The sequence below is a fragment of the Protopterus annectens genome, chromosome 3.part1 (assembly GCF_019279795.1).
Source record: "Protopterus annectens isolate FY-2018-M chromosome 3.part1, PAN1.0, whole genome shotgun sequence".
Taxonomy (NCBI): Eukaryota; Metazoa; Chordata; order Ceratodontiformes; family Protopteridae; genus Protopterus; species Protopterus annectens.
In genome coordinates this window covers 1,515,608,282-1,515,623,667 of record NC_056732.1, presented here as the reverse complement: position 1 = coordinate 1,515,623,667, position 15,386 = coordinate 1,515,608,282, and the positions used below count along the sequence as shown (strand labels likewise).

The 15,386-nt window shown below is 38.7% G+C and overlaps 1 protein-coding gene across 2 annotated transcripts in view; it reads right to left on the bottom strand.

The window, feature by feature from the left end:
• The window catches only part of AGAP3 (ArfGAP with GTPase domain, ankyrin repeat and PH domain 3), a 2,466,462-nt gene that overhangs the window by 1,623,149 nt on the left and 827,927 nt on the right, over window positions 1-15,386 (bottom strand). For both annotated transcript variants that reach the window (XM_044067593.1, XM_044067592.1), the window contains exon 7: window positions 7,345-7,472. In XM_044067593.1, the coding sequence (XP_043923528.1) occupies window positions 7,345-7,472 (128 nt within the window). The remainder of the gene's footprint in view (window positions 1-7,344; window positions 7,473-15,386) is intronic.

The following is a 15,386-nucleotide window of genomic DNA, read 5'->3' as shown; positions in this document are numbered from 1 at the left end:
GGTGATAACTCTGCCCATTCCTGAAAGCCTGGATGTTTGGTCAGCATTATCATTTGTATTAATATTTTCACTCAGTATAATTGGATACCCTTTTAAGAGCCCTATAGTAACTGACTGGTGGCAGTGAATTACCTTATAGCATGGGCAAAGTTGGTAGAGTGGGTAATCTGAATCTGTGACAGTGTGTGTGTGTGTGTGTGTGTGTGTGTGTGTGTGTGTGTGTGTGTGTGTGTGTATGAAAATTAAATCTCAGTGTGTGCGTGTGTCAGCTACTTGAAGTAGGGACATGAAGCACTGGATTCACAGAGTGAGAGTGGTGGAGGACTTGGCTTGGACACTCAGCTGAGGACTTAACTCTGGGGCTGTGCTAGTGGGGAGCTTTACTGGGGACCTGGGGAGAGACACAGAGAGAAACTCTAACCTCGGGCTGAGTATGTTCCCTGTGTGCTCTTAAGGGAAATTTTGCTTGATACAGAGAGGTCTGCATTTGGAAATACTGAGTGTATCCATTTGTAATCCAAATGAATGTCCATCTCCATTGTCAGTGGTGAGAATTTAGGCTCCGTGATTACTGGCCTAGAGTGGGGATGTCACACCAACCTCCACCATCAAAAAGAGGTAGATAATGACCACTCTCAACACTCTAAATTTCTGCTACAAATAAACTTATTCATTATACCAAGAAAAACAAATCTATGACATTCAGTATTAGAAAAATATATCAATGGGCCATCGCCATCTGAACATACTCCACCACAACCATGAACATAGAAACTACCTCATATTTAAATGTCTAAACCTTTAATTGCCATTATCACATCAATTCAACCATGAACATTCAATATGAGTTTAGATGGATTCAAGTCGATGAATGCTAGAAGTGGCTCCAGCTCCAATATGACCAGGCACTGGATTAAGCTGGAAATTGGATAATAAATGACTAACACTTTAGTTATGTCATTTCACAACATACATCAATAGCCTTTGATTACTATTAGTAAACATCACCTATAGCTCTGTAGCATCATTTTTAATTTATAACACATAAGCCTTGCTCCATGGCATAAAGGGACAAAGCCCTGACTACACCCCCAGTTAATTCAAGTTGTAACAGCAACTCAGACACTGAAAGATCTGAGAAGGGAGTGAGCAGCTGACACATATTGGGCAATCCCTGAGGAAGGCAGTGGTAGTTCAAATCAGCTGATCCCTATCAAACAAGAAGAGGCCTGCAGAGGCTGAAAGCAGCCGGGAATATGGGCAAGCCAATGATGGTAGCCTTAATTAGCATATAGGTAGAAATACACATTTGTAGGCCTTCACAATGATGGAACTGCCCGTATCACCCACCAAGAGCAAAGGTTAATGTCTAAAAAATGCCCTGATTGCCTGCATCAGTAGATGCAGATGAGGGCATAAACCTCCCCATGGCTGCCTAAAAGATGGTCCCTTCTGGTCACCTTTTGCCCCTATGCTGGGGACGCCTCAGTTCTGGGGGAATGAATGGACCCAAGGCTGACAGCAGGGGGACTGAAAGCACCTATAATAAGACCCAATAACATAAGTGCTGTTTTAATGGGGAGACTTGCATCTAGAAAATGAAGCTCATTACAAACTCTGAGACTTCAATGTCTGTGCTGAACTCTGAGGACATTTCATAATACACCTCAAATGCATTCCTGAATACAGACCATCAGCTCCACAAAGCAATTCTTTGAGATTTCCGTGCTGATTTCTGGTTTCCAGCAGATTCTCCACTGGCTTCTGTTACAAAAGAAAATGGCTGTTAGAGGCTACCTTAATATTTAACTCTCAGATATGTCCAGGTAAACCCTAAGTGCTGCTTGAGATGCCTTAACAAGGATACCTGGCAACAATGAAATAAGTTAACAGTGGTGGTCACAGCACTGGTGAACCACTGCTAAGTCCAATATATATGGCAGATTGTAGGTAAAAAATGTCTTACTGCTGTTGATGAGATGAATGCACTAGAAATTTCAGGATGCATCCTTAGGGTCACTGGCCTCCACACAACTGACAACTGCCAGTATATGTAAACATTACCAGTGTTAACCTTGTGCTGGCCACATATGCAAAATAAGTCAACTGTCTTTCAGCAATCCATATTAATCACAGAATACTGCACTGATCAAATCTAGCAGATGATAACACTGTGCCATACTATGAAATTAGGTTATCACAAACCTAGCATAAAATTTACAGCAAACAAACTGCATTATTCAACAACAGTGGTTACATATAACCCACTATATGTAAGCTGTGGAGGGTCTTTCTCTTATTTCCAATGGATTTACAAACAATCTGTTACCAGTAAATTAAGATTTGTAACCGATCTGCACTAAAATCTAATTCTCCTACACCTCTCTACCCTGCAAAGCACTTCTTAAACAGAAACGTTATTCAGACATTACATGAGAGACAAAAGCCAGTATACGTCTATACAATTCAGATTCCAGGGGACTAGGAACATACAGAATTATTGTCAATGTGACAAACATCTTTCTTCACGTAACACCAGAAACTGATGTCAATACCAGTGTCACAAAAGGCATAAAGGAGAAATAGGAATAAGCACACAATAAAAAGCAAGCACTGAGAGATGGCAAAAAAGTAAATAAAACAAACAGGCGTAGAATAACATACATCACCGGGACTCTAATGCAAAAAAAAAATAAAAATTAGCATTTCAGTTATCTGCCTTTAGATGGAGCGTGCAGAGTACAAAACAAAATCCCAGCAGATACAAATATATGCAAATTTATAAATCAAATGCATAATACAGCCAAAGTGTTCATTTACCGACAAGCTTGAGTTAAATAACTATAAAAACAGCAACATAAATTAACAAAGAATCTCATTAAACAGTTCAGACTTTTGAATTTTTTTTGAAAAGAAGAGAAATAGCAACCAGAGACAACTGCTTCATGTAATTTATTTCAATGCAAAAATTTCGATTCAGATGTTTAGTATGCCTTATGCTTCTCTTTCTTCCTAGTAATCTCCCTGTGCAGGCAAAGACACTAATTTTATCCAATAACAAAACCAGAGAAGGCATATCCATTAAGTACAGAGCTAAAATGTGCAGAAACTGGATTCACAGAGTTATGCAATTCACACTGCACATTTACTGAGGTTTTCATCTGTATGCTACATACCAGCTCTGAAATTGGCTAGCCAAGTCACAAGGGGTTTCCTCAGCAGCAGAGTCTGTTTCTACTAAATGCCAACACATTCAAGTATGATGTACAAAACAAAAATATTATGGACCACATTCTATTTATTTCCCCCACAGATAACAGCTGCATTACCGAAAACATAGCAAAAATAAGAAAGAAAGATAGATAGATACATACATACATACTTACATACATACATAGATAGATAGATACATACATACATACATAGATACATACATACATAGATATATGCATACATACATAGACAGATAGATACATAGATAGATACATACATACATAGATAGATAGATAGATAGATACATACATACATAGATACATACATACATAGATAGACAGATACATAGATGTATAGATAGATACATACATACATACATAGATACATAGATAAATAGATACATACATACATACATAGATACATACATACATACATACATACATAGATACATAGATAGATACATACATACATAAATACATAGATAGATACATACATAGATAGATACATACATACATAGATACATAGATAGATAGATACATACATAGATACATATATAGATATACATACATACATAGATATACATACATGCATAGATAGATACATAGATACATACATGCATAGATAGATACATAGATACATACATGCATAGATAGATACATAGATACATACATGCATAGATAGATAGATACATAGATACATACATGCATAGATAGATACATAGATACATACATGCATAGATAGATACATAGATACATACATGCATAGATAGATACATAGATACATATATACATAAATAGATACATAGATAGATACATACATACATAGATAGACAGATACATAGATAGATACATACATACATACATAGATACACACATACATAGATACATACATACATATACATACATACATACATAGATAGATACATACATAAATAGATAGATACATAGATAGATACATACATACATACATACATACAGACATAGATAGATACATACATACATACATACATAGATAGATAGATAGATACATGCATACATACATATATAGATACATACATAGATAGATAGACAGACAGACATACAGAAACATTTCCCAGCCACTGAGATAACAAAATGCTTCAATGAGCAAAGCAGACTAACGATGGAAAGATATTTGCTACAAAAAAAAAAACACAGTAATGGCAGTGTCAGTGGAACAACAGGTAGGACACTTGCCTTTGGTGCTGCAAAACCTGAAGGCTGTTGGTTCTATTCTTACTCCAGCTGACTGGATTGCTAACACTACAGTGGAATATTATGGAAGTACTGCACTGAACTGTGTTGTCCTTCGGATAAGACATCAAACTGAGGACCTGTCTGCTTTGGTTGGTGATAGTTCAGGTGGATGTAAAAGGTCCCATGGTGCTTATTGAAAAAAGTAGGGGAAGACCTCTAATGCCCTGACCAGGTTTCCCCCTACAGCATAATGTTCACCTCGGGTCTCCCCTGAAAAGGGGCCACTAGCCTATTGGGACTAATCTGGCCAATATAGGATAATAAAAAGAAAGGACATCAGATCTAATAATAAAGATGCAGTCTCCTAAAAATACACTTTAAGAAAGTTTTTTCTTCCTTTCTTCAGTATTATATTTTTTGCCTCACGTTCACCCATGACCAGCAAGACCCTATCTCCTATTGATTCATTCATTCCCCTGACATCCTAGAAAACTGAGAATTGGTGATAAAAGCTGATGAAGACAGCCAACATTCAGAAGGGGTCAGGAAATAATTACAAATGTCCTTAACACCCCCCCACACACACACACACACACTACCCCCCCCCAGGCAGAAAGCAGAGAGCATTAGTTCCTACTCTAACTCTATGGTTTTGCACAGTTGTGCTTTCAACTACATTGTGTGCACTCTTTTGCAGACTCATTTCCCAAGACCCCTAAGTTTAAGGGCTGCAGTCCTGCACCTTATCCTAGGTGGAACTCATTCTGTGGGATTCTGTTAACAGCTTCCCCTAGGAAGGGTGCCCACCACCATCACTCCCAGATCAGACCTTCACATATCCAGGGCACTAACTGAAATAGGTTCATCTGGTGAGAACTCAAGTCTAAAACCTCTGTACCATGGGGCCAACTAATTTTTAACCAAGTTCATAAAATAAGCACTCTGTCATCATGAGATGTCACATGCACAGTTAAGTTTGAGATAGGAAAAAAACAATTTAACAAGTTAGACTATACAGTGGAGAAGCAAAATATTTGCTGCTGTTACCTGTGCGTCAGACTTAAGTTATGCATAGGTTAAATCCTGAAGCACATGATCAGTAGTTTCACTCAATTCACACAGCTGATCATCCACCATAAACTCAACTATCAGTGTACAGTAAACACATTTTTCTGGCAGTCCTTAAAAAAAGGAACTATTTTTTCTCATAAACACACTTTCACTATAACTGTAAATTACAAACGTCAAGCCTTATTTAAACTTTTTTTTATTATTACCACTTCAGAATCCATTCCCTGCTTCCATTCACACTTTTGTCTCATTCAGAGGGGAATCTGGCCTTTTTACCAGTAAGGTGCATTCTAGCAGTGGAACCGGAGAGAGAGAATGCTATAACCCATGCATTCTAGTTAACTTGCATTCTAAGGCAACATTTCATGACAGACCACCACTGGACAGATTAAATATTACACTCTCAGATATATAGACAGAGAAAACAGCTGCCAAATACTGAACTTTCAGAAAGAATGGCCTACATTGCTTGAATGTATTTTTGTATTCTAGGTTCATAGGTAGGTACTAGGCTATCTGCCCGAAGGAATTTATAAGCCTAGCTGGAATGTGTTGGCTTTCGCTGCCCCTTTGGATTAGTTCTCTGTACCTCTGTCCAACAGAGCCAGTGAAGTGATTCCTGGGGTAAACTTTCTGTTTCCCATCCACTCGTCAAGGTTTCTCTTGAAGAGGGTTAGCGAGGAGCTCTGCCTAATGTAGATTGGAATCTTGTTCCAGAGCATGGGAAGTCTCTGGGACAGGAATCTATCCCTCCAGCACGTCCTATTTATTGTTGTGGTGAGGTTTAGATCCCTGGAGCATGTGGCTTGAGGGGATATGGTTTTCTTTAGGTGGAGCATGTCCATCAATTCTGGGTTGGACATGGCCTTGTACGTCAGGCAGAGATCACCTCTGAGTAGGCGGTATGCAACCGAGTACAGCTGGAGTTTCTTCAGTCGAGCTGCATAGGGCATCTGCTTGAGGCCAGTGATCTTCTTGGTGAGGTACTACCCTATGAAAACTGATTTTGTGCTGTATGTTGAAGTGTGCACATTTAAAAACAGCCATAATAGTGGTGGGACTGAAGGGACTCCAGCCCCAAAAGCCAGCTCGGGCACCATCTGGGACATCTACTTTTGTTAACAAGCATTTTTCTCTCCAAAACTAATTAAATGTCGTATTTTAGCAACAACAGGGTAGTATGTAGAAACTGTTCATCCTCCTAACTTTACTTCTTCTTTCTCAGCTAATATGACACCACCCTTGGTCGCATCCGATCCCTTATGCAAAGCTTAGAGTAAACTTATGGGTACATCTAAGACAACAGATTTCAGTATCAACTTCCACTTGCATCATACTAACAAGGAATTTAACCCTATAGGATCACATAAAGAAAAAAAAAAGCAGCTCTTCCAGGCTTCATATGGTTAAAATGTACTAATACTTCCTAGGATTCAGTTATGTGCATTTTAAACACATTCATTAGCCCATCCCAAAAAGTATCTTTGACAGAAGGGCCTTTAAACACTCTGGGCTATATGTGTATTAATTAGCATCCTGCAACTCCTGCCTAGCTGCATTTTCAGCCCACTTGCAACAACAACATCATAAGCTTTACTTTACATAAACATGTACTGAACTCAGGCTGTATCCTTTTATATTAGCAAGCCTTCAGGGCTTTGATGCTTTCTTGTGTTTACCAGAAGCTGGCCTACACATGCAGCACTGCTGTGTTCCCAGCACAGATCTAAAGAGTACATTTCCCACCACTTTTCTAGTCCGAGCTGTGCACATTTTGCCATTTCCTTTGTAGTGACTTGCTTCCTTCACTTCTGAAGTGAACACACAAACAGCATTGTTCTCCCACCTGGTTAATATGCATGGAAGGAATGGTAGCAGAAGACACAGACGAATGACTTGGAGAGTTCGGCAAGGACTTGCAGGGACCAATGGCAAGCTGTTGCTTCTTTCGAAAGGCCACAACTTTCTGAGCAACTGTAGAAGAAAAGAGGGCAAGGGGAGAAAACAAGAAGAGCAAGATTTAGAACATCAAAATTATATGCATGACAAATGAGCTTCATCTGCGCTGGGAGAACCTTGTAATCAAAAACATTTCACATTTCAAGATGGATGCCTGGTGCTTCACATTTCTGTAGGACCCCACTACTCAGTAAAGTTAACAGCATGGCCTCAACTTCATCAGCAGAAATGCTCATTCGGTCAGTACCTCCTCCCCTCCACCCACAAGTACAAGCCATCAGAAGCTCTACTGCAGTAAGACATCTCTAGCCACATACTCAAATCTTACATTCTCCCAAAATGGAAGATTCATTATACACCTTAATTTCAAAGGCCAAAAAACTAAAGAAATACGTATTTCATATGTCAGTATTTTCTTGAGGATTTTTTTAAATTGTAAAATGCAGATTTATGTTCATAGTGATATGATGCCTGACAATGTAACCATTATGTACAGGGAGGTATAGCAAGCAATACTGCCCAACAAGGTAGGTGTTTCAGGAAGATAGTGGACTGTCCAAGGAGTGGTACCCTGGCCTCCCACTCCTGAAAGCTCCATTATTGTCCAGTAACTCTCACCCAGAGTCAATACTGCACTTAGACTGTTAAACTGATTTGCATTAACTTTATCAGTAGTATCTATCATTGTTACATTTTTTTGGAGGAAGTGTTTTACATTCTCAAAAACAACACACACACACACACACACACACACACACACACAGACATACAGGATTGTGACACAAGTATGCAAAGACAGACAAGACATACACTCTCTTCCTTTGCACTCTGATAACTTGAATCTTGTTCAGCTGTTTGTGTGTTGTATACCTTACAGACACTGGTACTGCTCTCCTTGTAACTGCTATTACTGCTGCACTAAGTTCTGCATTTTTTCAACTTACTTAACTGCAGCTTTAAAAAATAAACAAAAATAACAGCAGCCCTGGAAAGGAAATATGCAAGCAGAAGACAGTGAGAAATAAGCTGTCTTCTGTTTGCAGTTTTCTACTCCAGTGCTATTTTTTAAAACCAATGGTTAGTGAGCAGAAAACAAATGGTGACAAGAAGCCCATGTTTAGGTGGTGGCAATTAATTTTTTTTCAGTCTGAGCATCATGGTATTTGCTACATCAAAATGAAGTAGTAAACTTGTTTTCCACCGGGCTTTCCGTATACATTAATACCCCAATGGTGAAAATTCCATCTCCAATAGAATTTGAGATTTTTTTTTTATCCATTTTCTACACGATATTGACAGGAACATCCCAAGCCTTGCATTTAACATCTAACAGTTTTGTTTTAACCAAAAGGACTAAAAGTATACATAACAGAATACGCATTAAGTGGTTAGAATCATGTTTGTGCTTTTTTATTTTTAATTCTATAAAAAGTCCAAATGTCTTTTTCAGATGACAGACATATAATGGAGTCACTTAAAACCTCAACAGACACAGAACTGCTCAATGCAAACCTCACAGTAAACTTTATTTTTTTCAGTTAAGCAGATCCACTCCCATATTCTGTTTTTCTTGTCATTCTACTGGAAGCCCACAGATGATCCTCATCCACCAGTTTCTTGTACTCAAACAACATTAAGGGTTCCCAACCAAATCTCCAAAGCCAAATCACTGCTGTCCTATTCTTCCACATCCCCAAATCAAAACTTCACTGCACTGTGACATCCCCACTCTGAGCCAGTAATTGAGGAGCCTGAATCCTCACCATTGACACTGGAGAGGGACACCCACTTAGAACAAAAATGGATACACCCAGTATTTCCAGATGCAACTCTCTGCATCAAGCACAATTTCCCTTAAGAGCACACAGGGAACATAGTCCGGGAAGCTGGGTCCTCTCTCTCTCCAGATCTCCAATAAGACTCCCCACTGACACAGGTGTAGGGTTGAGTCCTCAACCGAATGTCCAAACCAAGTCCTTCAGCACCCTCTCTGTGGAACCAGTGGTTTGTGTCCCTGACACACACACTCTGAGATTTGATTTTCACACAAAGACACACACGCACACACACACAAACACACGAGCGTGCACACCTGGGAAAGGCTGGCACAGATTTACTAGCTATCCCCTTCTGCCCAGAATATAAGGTAGTTACACCACCACCAGACACTCCAAAGCCAGCTACTCTAAGGCTCTTGCAAGGCTACCCAATTATACTGAGTGAAAATACTATTAATACAAATGGTAATGTTAACCAAACAGCTAGACTTTCAGGAGTGGCCAGAGAGTCACCAATAGATATAAGTACTCTCAAAGTTTAAAATATTCTCTGAAGGACCAGCCACAATAAAAAATTAAATATATTTAATAATAGATAAAAGAATATGAAAATACTATCTATTTACAATAAATACCAGAGTTTCAATCACAGGAAATATTACAAATAACCCAGGTGCACAGGTTCACACAGTTACAAAAAAAAATACTTAACTAATCTCACTATATTTTCCTGACTGATTTAAAGAATTATTATTCCCCTGGTTACTTACTAGAGCAAGGCAAGATGAAGTAGGTGAGAGTTCCTTCTTTGTCAGGTGTGATGCCCCACAACTGAACCAGTAATCAAGGAGCCTCATTCCTCACCACTGGCACCAGTGGGGGATGTACACTGGGAGGATGACAGGTACACACACACTATTTGCAGATGCAGCTCACTGCATCAAGTGCAATTTCCCTTAAGAGCACACAGGGACCACAGTCAGTCCGGGGTTGGTTTCTCCCTCTTTCTGCAGATCCCCAATAAGACTCACCACTGGCACAGCTATAGAGTTGGGTCCTTAGCCATGGTTCTAAAGCCAAGTCCTCCAACACTCTCTCTGTCCAAACAGTGCTTCGTGTCCCTGCCCAAGTAGCTGACACACACATACACACACCTGGGAAAGGCTGGCACAGGTTTTCTAGCTATGTCCTCTTCTGCCCAGACAATAAAGTAGTTATCGCTGCCACCAGAACCACTTATCAGCTATTTTAAGGCTCTTAACAAAGGGTGTTCAATCTTACTGTGTAATGTTACCATCAATACAAATGGTAGCTTGACCAAGAGAAAGGCTATTAGAAGTGGCCCACAGTATCACTAAATAAATATGCAAGTACTCTCAGAATTTAAATAGCTCTACAAAGATCAGCCACAATAAAAGGTTTAACTATATTTAATAATAATAAAACACACGACAATACTAAATATATTTACAGTGACATCAGATTTCAAAATTTCAGGAAATCTTTAAAACATTATTGCAGGACAGTCTCAAATATATAAAGAAAAACATCTACATTAAGTTTTGCTATATTCCTGACTATATCTACGAGAATTACTATAACCTAGAAACTTACTCAGAGCAAGGCAGATGTGTGCTGAATGGATCTTGTCGGGTCCAAAACAGAATACAGAATGATCTCTCTTTCTCAAATTAATATCTTAAATATTATTGCTGGGATAACTTGCAGAATGACATCATTTCTTGTCATCTGACTCTATCCCAGGTGAAAACAACCACTGATGGTAGCTGGTAGCATTTAGCATCTACCTGTAAAAATACATAGACAAGGGCTTTTCCTCAGCTCTTTGGGAAATGGTGGAAGTCATAAAACAATAAAACACTTCCAAGACAATACAGAAAACTCCCTAGTTGTAGACGTTGTGTCTCCTTGCTGCACTGAAACTGAAAGATAACATCTATTTTATGGCCTAGCCATAAAGTAATTTAATTTCAGTTATTTCTTTCTGAAGTTAACCTCATGTATTCCAGTTTCCACTGTTAAAATATATATTTAAACAGTTACAATAGTGCATATACATTTCTGTTCTATTCCAGTAGGGTACACTGTGGATACATTTCAAACAGCACTTTGTAAAATACTCTGCAGCACACATGTCTGTACAAAGCATCTTACATGACATACAGTTATAATACATTTGTAACACAAACATCTTATATAAATCATGCTGATATTCACAAATGACATAATTATTCACAAAATTCTGGATAGCTGGGCTGGCAGTATCTTCCTTTCATGACACTGGGTTACAAAAACAGAGTTCCCTGAGACTTCAGTCTCAGCTAATATTGAAACATTATTTTAGTGATGGATTACAGAATGACATCACATACATATGGTCATCTGACATCTGGTTCCCATGCTTCCCCTTGGCTAAAAGCTGTCAGGAGTTAACACGTGCGTCAATAATACACACACACACACACACACACACACACACACACACACACACACAGCCTTGCTAAGATCTTCTGCAGCTCCTGGAAGTCATAAAACAATTTCAAACCTCCACCTTTAAAGCGTAGCAATTACTTCATCCCAAAGACAATGTAGGAAGCTTCCTAGTACAGGCATTTTGTCTCCGGCTACACTAAGAACTTACACAATCTTTATAGCCTAAGCCAGGTAATTTAATTTTAAACTATTTTCAAAGTTTGAGATTAACCCCTTCTCTTCCAGTATATTCTGTTAAAACATATATATTTCAATGGTTATGCATGTACATTTCTTTTTCTGTCCAGCAGGGTATATTCTGTTGGTACATTTTGACACAAGCAGCTTTACAAATACATTTTTCAACACAAGCATCTGTACAAATCAGTTTGATATACGAATGACATATAATTCTTTACAAACTTCCAGCTAGCTGTGCTTGCATATGTTACACATCCACTACCCTACTTTTCCTGGCACAGCTGGCAATACCTCACATCGTCACATACACAAATCACAGTTTCCTAGTTCCAGCTACAAAATTCTGACACAGGCTGCCTCCCTAGCCTTCCTGACCCCAATAACTATTCCACATTTACAATCTTCTTCAAGAACATGCATTTCAAATGAAACCCATACAAACAAAACACCATAGGTCACATCAAGTGACTTACTAATTCCGTTATCTCTCTGGACACACTAGTTATATCCCATTTTCTGAACCAGTCCAACTCAGTTATTGTGTAATGTAATAGCCCACCCCCCAGTGAAGCTCGCACAGGTTTGGGCATTCCCATGGTGAGTGATAAGCAATGGGAACATGGCAACATTGATAAGCAGACTGTCAACACCCTTTGTACAATAGCTTCTCCTTTGACTCCAGTGGCCATAAAAACATTATATACTGTGTGTGTGTGTGTGTGTGTGTGTGTGTGTGTGTGTGTATATATATGTATGTATATATGTATACTTAAATACATGCACACCGACACACACACACACACACACACACAGATATATATATATATATCTATATATATATATATATATATATAGGTTTACCTTCATATGTTTGAAAGCACATTCTTCAAAATGTCCACATAAGCAAACTGTTTAGGCAATTCCGTCACGCCAATTTCCCTAAACGTCAAAATAATATCGAATTTCGACATTTCCAATCGCTCCACCGCTGAAACAAGTGCTACCATGGGTCAAAAAGGGGGCATGATTTTATAATTCGGCGCTTCAGTTTTCGCGATTTTGGAAATTCGTGGTTTGCAGTTCACGGCAGTAGTTTAGAAGATGCAGCCGTCGAACATATGAAGGTAAACCACACACACACACACACACACACATATATATATATATATATATATATATGCTTAATTCTTCCTCTGACTACTACTTAGAGTATGTCTTTATGAATGGTTAATTTTAGACAGAACTCTTGCATACTTGCAGACTCCTACAGGTGGTTCCGTGATGTGGCATTTGACGGTACTATGCTTACAGGGCAATAATGAAGTTATCAACATATTAAACTGGGGTGGGTGGTGATGAGAAATTGGTGAAATGGATCCTAATTTCATTATTTTTTATACTGCTATCCAGTACAGATTGTGCCAGGACGTAAACATTTCTTTACAGTTTTTAAAATGCTAGAACTGTAATATCTCTCAACCTCTTAGTTCAAGAATTGTGGACAAAGGTATAAAAACAGGTTTCATTTTTAAAAATTGCTCTAATAAATTTAGAAAAAAAATAAACAAGAAACATCTTTATTAAATAATCACCTATTACACAGGCAATCATACATTTATATAAATAAGAACAAACCATATTGACATAATCTTAGTTGCAACTGTAGTATCACTGTAGCATTACATGACCCATATTTGTAAGATCTTTATTATTAGCTTATTTGACATTTCCCAATATGTAGTACCATTTGTTGTCCTTTGCCTGTCTGCTGTGATTGAAATACATGTCTGATCAGCATATTTTTCTTTGTATATGTACAGTACTGTCAGACATCAAAATGCATCTCTGACCAGAAGCACACATTGGTCTGGCTAAATCAATCCTGCTGTTGTTAATCTTGCTTCTGCCAGACTGAAAGTGAAGATGGCTTTTATTTTGCAGCCCCCCACATCAATATATATATATATATATATATATATATATATATATATATATATATATATATTTATTTATATAAAAAAACATGCAAGAAAGCCACACAAAGATGCAAGGATTGATATTATTTTCAAAATGACCAGCTTGCATATCTATCTATAGCTATCTATATATTTATACATATATATATATATATATATATAGAGAGAGAGACAGAGAGAGAGAGTGATACGCACACAAACACATTGATGAATCGAGGATTACTGAATGCTTTGCAAAGTGAATTCTGTCTTACTGAATCATCAACAATAGTTAGAATCCAATTTTCATTGTGTTTATCTTTCTCTTTCCCCACCCTCTTTGTCACTATATTTTCTATTACATACATTTGTTTTGTTTATTTTTTGTTTTTCTGTTTCTTTTACTTTTGTATGCAGTAGCACAGCAATCTGCACTGGTCACACTAGCAAGGCCTGTCTGCACCCCACTAGTGGTAGTAGCAGCACCACTACCATTATCATCACCAGTGGAAACATCTAGTATATCTGGTTTCCAGCCTGCTAAAGCTGCCTGCACCGGTCCTGTCCTACCTGCGCTACCTGCATTAGGTAGACCTGCACCAGAGGATGGTACAGTGGTACCCATGGTACCCACCCATAGCAGTGTGACTGGAGGTGACATTGTCTCCCATTGGCAGCTGGCAGACTTTTGGGGGATTTAACTGATAGGATTTTAGATGCCCGCATCGGCCACATGCAGACCATGCTCCAGTGATTTGTTGAGTCACTTCCCTGCCCAGAACTTGTTCCAACATCTGAGCCAGAAGCCAGTGGTGACCGTGCTCATGGTGATTAGTAATTTCCCACTTGGTCACATCTGACAGAGACTGCATCTGCGAACAACCAGTCCTATCTCCCAACCTGGTATTTCCCTCCCTTTTGTCTCCCTACCCATCCCTGTTGGTTTTACAATCTTGGCCTCAGTATTGAAGGGCCTCTGTTTGCTTTTTTCCTTCAACACTGTGTTCCCCCTCCCTCATTGTGTTATCTCACATCCTGTCAGTCATGTCTGTCTTTCCTTGAAACTTTACCTACCTCCTCTAACCTTCTTCTTTCTTCCCCAACTTTCCCTTCTTTAATAAAAATATGCACCTGCAAAAAAAAAATAAAATGCCTCCTACCTCCTCCATCCTTACCATTCCTTGTTTTCTCATCATATGTTGTGCTGTTCTACCCACTGCTTGCTTTCCTCGTTCACCTCTTTCCTATACTCCTATTTCCAGCTTTTTCTTGAGTCCAAAAGTAGATAAACACACCAAATGGTATTTCTAAAACTTTCAACTCTTCTGGTTGCACGGTGTGCAATGGGTCACAGAGAGCACTGTCGATGCCCATGTACATCACACAATGTATGTCACTGCTCATTGAATAGTAACAATGAAGTTCATTCAAAATCATGTCTTAGTGCATTGACGTCAGCTGCCATTGGTCACTCAAATGAGTTAAGCACTATTGCAAGGAAA